This window comes from Aplysia californica, unplaced genomic scaffold (genome assembly GCF_000002075.1).
Source record: "Aplysia californica isolate F4 #8 unplaced genomic scaffold, AplCal3.0 scaffold00502, whole genome shotgun sequence".
Classification (NCBI taxonomy): domain Eukaryota; kingdom Metazoa; phylum Mollusca; class Gastropoda; order Aplysiida; family Aplysiidae; genus Aplysia; species Aplysia californica.
The window spans coordinates 378,197-386,042 of NW_004797772.1; the positions used below are offsets into that span (position 1 = coordinate 378,197).

Consider the following 7,846-nt stretch of genomic DNA (forward strand, 5'->3'; position numbering starts at 1 on the left):
ATGAAAAAAATGCAGGTTTCTTTGATTTCATTATTTTAACAAGCGCCTGATTTTACCACAATGCCACACAGTCAGGCACAGATAACATGAACACGTAAAACTCCAAAATCACAGAGATAGCTTGTAAATTGTAACTTACCATTTCCTGACTGATATCTATTTAATTTTTCGCAAGAGGGACCTTCCCAAGTTATGGATGATCCACTATGTGTTTGATTTATCCATGCCTAACTGTTACATAATATACAGTATATCAAATTATACATATCAATAGGGCAAGCAACTTGAACCCTCTGGATGTCATGTACCAAAGTCAATGCACCATTTTTAAAAAGAGCAAAATGTTTGCACCAAATGAAGCAGTTCTATACAATTGTCCACTAAAATTTTAAAAGCACAATCCACCTCTTTCTGGCATTTAAATGTCAAAATACACACACAGGGGCACACGGACCTACATGGTAACTCAAAGTCTTAAAATTTGTTCGAACAAAATAGGAGTAGGATAGATGGGGTGAGGAAGATGGAGATACCGGTGGAGAGAAGATTTTGTTCAAGGCTGTGAAGAGGAGAAACACCTGTGTCTGTGAAGGGGAATACTTTCCGCTGTGTACGCAGAAAATATGAGTTTGATCCCCACGTGTTTGAGACATTCCATAAAGTACATTCGTCTGTCTGCTGAAAAATATTCCATAATTTCATACAGGCCAGCAGATGCAATGCAGCTTCAAAATGATCCACACTGAAGAATGAATTGTGGGGGAGGGGCTTATACACATTCACAACAAAAGTTTGAAGAAGATAAGACTCCAAATTCCACCTTACTTTCAGGAGGACAGAGAGGAGACAATGGAATGATACCTTAAAGTTTTCTCTAGAAGTAGAAGAACAGCACACAAATGTAGCAAGACTCATACGTGTTGCATCTAGTTCTAGTGGCTTGATGAAATTAGCCAAATTACAGGATGTCCAGGGTTCAGATCCAAGAGGAAGATGGGGTATATAATTTTAGTCATTTTTCCAGAAATAATCTTTTTCCATCTGATTAGAACTTCCTCTGGGAAAAAACAACGCAGATCAAACTCATATAAATCTAAATTAGAGACAGAGAGGGACAGAGAGAGAGAGAGAGAGAGAGAGAGAGAGAGAGAGAGAGAGAGAGAGAGAGAGAGGAAAGTGTACAGAATACACAAAAGATAACCATATTCTGTTTAAGGTGGTTCTATCCCACACACAAAAAGCAATACACAAGAGCTTCCAAAGAAACACTGAACCAAACAGATTATACTGGAGTGTCATGTAATAGTGTAGCCCAGCCTTGTTGAGGGGACAATTTTGGGGAGCTGCTCCACAGAGGACGTAGGTTCCCCACTCTCCCCACTGCCAAGAGGTTGGAAGTCGTCAGAATAGTTCCCACCAGAGTTACTAGAGAGAGAAACAAGTAGATTCTCGGGGTCAGAGGGCATATAGGAACTCAGAGACTCTGTGTGGATCGACTCTCGGAACTCTCTCAAGGGCTTTTTCTGTCTTGGAGTCGGGCGTTTGGGACTGGGCGACATTGACCTCGGTGTTATACTGTTACGTGGGGTTATGACCCCACCCTTTGGGTTGAGAGGCTGGAGATTGTCAGGGTTCTTCCCTTTGGGAGTAGAAGGTCTGGAGTTTGGTCGAGACGAAACAGGTGACACCTGACCTTTGGACAGGGACATGGAGGGCAGGTAACTGTGGGCTCCCACATCTAGCTTTGTGGTAGACCTCCTCACTGAAGGCACGGGAGAGTTCTCAGAGAGTTGTGGATTGATCACTGGAAATTTCTGGGATGTTCGCAACGAGGCTGCCGAACGCCTGCCACTTTCACCCCCTCCAGACCGGTTTTCCTCCTCACTCATCAGTTCTTGAAGCTCTGGCTCATCTGTAGAGTGGAACTGTCGCGTGTCGTAATCTGTCGACTGCAGCACTCGAGAATCATTCTGCTCCTCCGTCATATTTCTGGAATGGCGAGTCGATTCAAGGGGAGAGTTGTCATCTAGAGCCCCGGACACATTGAGAGAAGCATTCGGAACACCATCTATGGAGTCAGGGAGAGAGGTGTTTTTCGCGATGTATTGTGGGAGATTTACCGACTGAGGCTTGTACTGTTCGTTTAGACTTTCGTCAGGAAGTGGGATATCTTCATCATCGTCCTCAGCATCTGTTATGGTGTCAGTATCATTAAGCTCTGCCTTAGCAGACGGAAGGTGAACCTCGATTGATCTGCTCCGAGAGCTGGGAAGATCACTGCGAGCACTCAAAATTTCCTCATTTTCTGAAGAAAAAAAATTATAATATATTATGTATTATTTATAACAATAATTCATTCTATTTATAATTATGGCATGAACTATAAAAAAGTCAAAACTGAATTGCCACCAATCTCTCCATATTTGGGTCTTAAATTCTAAAATATCTAACCACATATATTGTTATAGAAATCAATCATTCAGACACCCGAGAAGAATACATGATATTTTATCAGAGAGTATAATCTTACACATATACACAAAGAAAGACAGATGCTCAAAATAATGTTATATCTTGTGTGAAAAGGGATCAACATAGAAAAATATTATCAAAATTAGGCAAATGCTTGCCATACTTGCATTCTCTTCAGGTTAACTCTTGTCGCTGTGATCATTCAGACACTACTAGGGAAGGCATACACACATTCAGCATACTTTAATGCACACACAACAGAGACACAGATATAATGTTCAACGCACTATACTTATATTTCATGATGAAAAAAGTCTACACAAACAAATATTATTAAAACGTTTTATGCTTGTTATCCATGCTATCTTTTAAGTAATTTAAGGTTAACTCTTGTTATTATGATAAAATCAGTAATATTAAATTCATGATGGGTCAACAGTTAAAACAGTTGCTTGAATATAGTAGCCTACAATAAACATTTTAAAAGATGAGTTAATACCAAGAGAATTTTTACCCCCCAATTCCAGTCATGACTATAATAGTTATAGGCTAGATCTAATAGTTTTCTTTCACATCAGTCATGCAAGCATAACAGTTCAGATTCGTTTTCAAAGGGTAAAGTTTATTAAGAGAAAATTGAGCAACACGCTCTCAACAAAACCATGAGTATCAACCTGTGTTGTCAGCCGTTAGATCTTTTCACAACAAAACAAGGAGTAACATCCGCTGCCGGTCACATTCCGGTGGCCAGACTTCACTGCCGACTAATGCTAATCCAAAATGCCTGATAGGCTTATCTATTTTTAACAATGACTGACCCACCTTTCAAATTAATTATGATTAAATAAATAGACATATGTGTCAGTCTTTGCAAGGGTCATTGTTTTCATTGGTTTGTGAAAGTTCCCCATTAATAATTTTCAACAATCAAAAGTAAGCTTTGAAAGTTTGATAACCCCTGCAGCAAATCAGTAAATGCTTAACACTTTGCCGCCTCATCTCGCTGATCGGCGATTTTACCACCCAGTTTCTTTGGATTTTCTCCAAAATGCCTTTGACAGCAAGAGTTTTTACTATATTATATTATGAGCCTTGTGATGGCAAAGTGTTAATAGAGTTGTCATTATTATGTAAGCAAAAAAAAAAGACATCCGAAGTGTCCAACTCAGACTTTATGTTTACACAAAATACAGACAAGTGTTAATTAAACAGTAAAACTAGGTTTTAAGAAATTAAGATGACACTTGATTGACCCTCCTGAGTAAGAAATTAAAATGCATGCTTTTATGATCTACACAAAGCCAGAATATATAAAATAAATAATTCAGTTGACAATTCTACTCGCCAACCAAAATACAAAATAACAAAAATAAAGACAGGCACAGACACCCTCCACCTCCCCTGCATATATTGTAAATGTAGGATACAGAAAACTTTCCTAACAATCATTTTTGAAAATACTTAATTAAAAAGCAAGCAACTTTCTTTGCCATCATGCTCTGATCTTCGATATATTTTTCTAACTACTGCAAACGTACCATTATAGGCTCCACCTTCTTGATCAGCAACTACAGGTGACTTTATGTTCCGAGTATGTCGTTCTAAAGGCACGGGTCTCTTCTTTGCCACCTCGTCTGAATCTGACGAGTCTTTCATGTTATTCTGCTGAGATTCCCGTCGGTGGCGAAGTCTTGTTCTGGCTTTTGGTAGAGGAGCATTGCCACGAGGTTTATGCTGAGGTGAAAACTCTCGTAACCTTGATTTGGAAGGAGTGCCTCCACCAGAGCTTGTTTTTTTCAAGGGTTTCTTACTCATTTCTTTAGTCCCTAGAGTTGAGTTCATTTCTTCAACTTCACTTGCTACCAGGAGAAGGGTATCACCACCTGCGGTACTTTCTAACTCTTTCTCAGCAAGTCGTCTCACTTCTGTAAGGGTATCGGAGAAGGTGGTAGCATTCATATCATCTAACTGCAGTTTCTTGGCAGGAGGTTGTTTTTGAGACTGAGACTTGATTTTCTCTGCCTGCTGCTCTGCCTGTTTCAGCCAAGCTGGGTTTGTCTTCTGTAACCTCAGCCTCTGAGTGTTGGTAAGCCCAAAAGCAAGTTTGTTCTTCTTAGCAGCTTGAGATGGAATGCCTTTTGGTGCATCAGTTTGTCTCTGGGGCCGATCACCTTTTCCTAAGTTTTGCGCACTTGGAGCCTTATCTGCTTGCCTACTCATATCTCTTATGTTGTCTTTTGAATTTTCAAGCTTTTTGGATAATGCTGCAGCCACAGCTGACACTACGGCTGGCGATATTTTGTCTTCCTCTGACTGACTCTTTTGCTCATTTCCTCTTTGAGACAATGACGGTCTTGGCCTTGCTGTCTGTATTCTATTTGATACATTTAACAAAAGCTGTGGGTCCTGAATACATGACAATTCATTGATTAGCGCTGTCAGCAGAGGAAACACAGCATTTGAGCGAGGAGCAACTTGCAGTCCTTGGATAAATTCCCCAGCTCTGGCTTGAGGAATCTGACTGGAAAGGTGAGAGCTTTGTTGAGGGACTCTTTCTGCTTTTGGAGATTTTGACACAAGTTGGGCTTGGGGAAACTGCTCATCTAAATCAAAAGACCTTGATCTTTTTGGTTTGTGAAGGCCTTGCCCATCATAACTCTCAATGTCAGACAAATCTTCCACAGAGATATCATCTTGCTGAGATAATAAAACCTGATGCTGTCTTTCAATTTCAATAGACGGAGTTGCTTCACTATTGTAGAAAAGTGGTGGTGGGCATACTATATTGTGGATAATAACATCATCATCCTCAACTTTGTGTTCAATTTGCTCCACCCACTTTTGCTTTGCATTCAAAGCTTCTTTCAATTTCTTTTTCTTATCAGTCTGTGTTGCAGTTGTGCTGGATTCTTTTCTGTAAACAAAATTAGTTTGAGTTTGCATTTCCGTGCCACCAACCTCCACATGAACTGCTTTGTCATCCATTTCAATAGTCTGAAGGAGCACATCATGCTTAATTGGTTCAGTCATACATGCAGAGTTTCTTAATTCCACCACCGGCTCATCTGACTCCTCATCTTCCTCCTGATCAGCAGTATGAAGCATTTCTTCAACATGTTTGATCCGCTTTTTTTGCGCTCCATGTCTTTGCATCAAAGCAGACGCAGGCAGATGGGCAATAAGGCTCGGCCCCAAACAGAGTAAACGGAAACCAAGCACAAAATAACCAATCTCTTTGCCCATTAAGTTGTATAACTTGAATAAACCCTTATCTCCATGAACAGATGGTACTGTGGCTCCAAGTCTCGCTATATCAACACAGATAGAGTCCATCAAAGAATTCAGGGGAACTGTGCTGTTTCCAATCAGCTTGGGTACTTCTGGAAACATATCTATAGCCATGACATAGAGGGGTGTGCTTGCAAGATGTTGTTTCAGTATGTCTGCAGATATTTTGAACAGGCAAGATTTACCTTTTTTTATCATGAAGTTACCATGTCTGTCTTTTAGTTCTGAGAACTGATCTGGTAGGTGATAATGGGGATCAAGTGATATTTTTCGGCGGATTGCCTTTTCTAAGTCATCTTCAACGTGGCTTATGACGATTGTTGGGAAATCCAAAAGACGAAAAACAACAGCTGGAAATCTGCAAGGTGTGTGAGGCACATAAACTTTCTCAACAACAAGTTCCAACGAGAACAAGGACTCGGGATCGGGAGTTGTCATCTCGCCAGGCATGTTTCAAAAAGAAAGACAGGAGACAGTATTCAGAACTTTCCGCAGAGTGCACGAATGCTCCTTGGTTTCAAACATATGAGCTACCTATGAATGAACCACTTCATCAAAACCTTCATAGGAATTCTACAAAGATTTAAACGCACATAACCCCAGTGGCCGCCATCTGTAACAACATGACAACAAAATCGAAATCGAGGTTCCGGATTCCGGATGGGTCGTAGGTCAATAGGTCAATAGGTCAGCAAAGGCCATTGATAACAAGCTGCAGAGACCCTCCCCCCCTTTCCACTTTTTTTTCACCCACACTCGTCGTCCAAACAAACACTAGAACAACAAAGATGGATATATAGATCTATGTATAGTTAGGCCTAGTGGTTCTGGTCATTGGGTGGTCCGGGGAGGGTTCTTTTGAAGAATCAGTTGGAATAACCTATCAACTTCGGACTTCGGACTTCGGTTGCATCGGATAATCTTTCATTTAGTGAAGAGAGAGAGAGATATATATATATAGAGAGAGAGAGAGAGAGAGCGAGAGAGAGAGGCAGACAGACGGACAGGCAGTAAGACAGACAGACAGACAGGCAGACAGACAGGCTGACACGCTATTCAATATCATGTATTAGAGATAATTGATTAATTAAAAGGTGAAAGTGACCTGATACTTTTCTTAAAAGCTCGATTTGCAATTCTATACTGCTGAGAGTACTTCCGGAAGTTTGTCATGGACCATGGACCGCGAAATGAGAAATGTCAGCTTTTTAGTTCTACTTTAGTAGGCGATTTACACACTTCATTTTATGAATGGACCTTGGCTGAGACTTTCTGATGCCGTAAGGCATTCTGATTTTTGAAGGTCTGTTTTATATAAGTAAAGCTCAATTCAGTATCTGCTCAGGTAGGTGTGTAGGTGATCATCTCTAGTTAAACTTTCCGTTAAAGTTAGTCCACGATCCGTTTGTTTACATCAAGAAATCCAGAAGTCTTGATGACCAAATTGCAATAGGCAGCACAAAGTCCAGTGATGCAACAGGGATCAAGTTATGGTAAAATTCAGGGTACGCACGCTCCTGCAGTGTGTAGGCCTAGTGTGCTGTATCGTGACTGGCCGTCTTAATTAAGTTTTCCTTTCCCATTCGACCACAAAACAAAACAAACAAAAACTAGATCTAGATCTAGATCTAGTCGAACCTGTGTAGTAAGACGGCCACCCATTGTCAAGGAGAAAAGTGGCCATATAGGAATATAGGACAGGTGGCCGTCTTAGGCAGGACTGATAGAGATGAAGAAAACAAACCATTCCTTTCTGAGAAGGCTGATGTTAGGGGACTGTACGCCCCAATAGTGCTTGGCGCTAGGGGACTGTACGCCCCAATAGTGCTTGGCGCTAGGGGACCGTACGCTCTACCTGCGCAAAGCTGTCCCCGTGGTTTTATGCACCCCGCATAATTTAGCAAAATTTGATCGTTTTTTTTGCATAATTCCTGATTATTTTTCTTTATCATTCTTTGTTAAAATTAACAGAATCGCATAATTTCACATTTTTCGGTTCAGTTTGCATAATTTCAGAATGTTTTTGTGCTCATAAAACCGCGGGGACAGGCTAAGGCTTGGTGTTAAGCGACCGTACGCAGATGTG

The 7,846-nt window shown here is 40.8% G+C and overlaps 2 protein-coding genes across 2 annotated transcripts in view; one reads left to right on the forward strand and one right to left on the reverse strand.

The window, feature by feature from the left end:
* Window positions 1-1,015: 1,015 nt before the first annotated feature.
* Window positions 1,016-6,382, reverse strand: LOC101851362 (microtubule-associated protein 10). Its single transcript, XM_005105941.3, has 2 exons — window positions 4,011-6,382; window positions 1,016-2,305 (listed from the first exon to the last, which is right to left on the reverse strand). The coding sequence occupies exons 1-2, from the start codon at window positions 6,208-6,210 to the stop codon at window positions 1,296-1,298; spliced, it is 3,210 nt and encodes a 1,069-aa protein (XP_005105998.1). The 5' UTR covers window positions 6,211-6,382; the 3' UTR covers window positions 1,016-1,295.
* Window positions 6,383-6,934: 552 nt separating this feature from the next.
* The window catches only part of LOC101854274, a 78,075-nt gene continuing 77,163 nt past the window's right edge, over window positions 6,935-7,846 (forward strand). The window contains exon 1 of the mRNA XM_035971776.1: window positions 6,935-7,063. The gene's annotated coding sequence lies outside the window, so the exon portion shown is untranslated. The remainder of the gene's footprint in view (window positions 7,064-7,846) is intronic.

Excerpts from the sequence above, each read along its gene's own strand:
- LOC101851362 (XM_005105941.3), bottom strand. The coding sequence starts at position 6,210 with ATGCCTGGCGAGATGACAACTCCCGATCCCGAGTCCTTGTTCTCGTTG. Across the intron at positions 2,306-4,010 it reads AGAAGGTGGAGCCTATAATG|AAAATGAGGAAATTTTGAGT; the intron begins GTACGTTTGCAG and ends TTTTTTCTTCAG.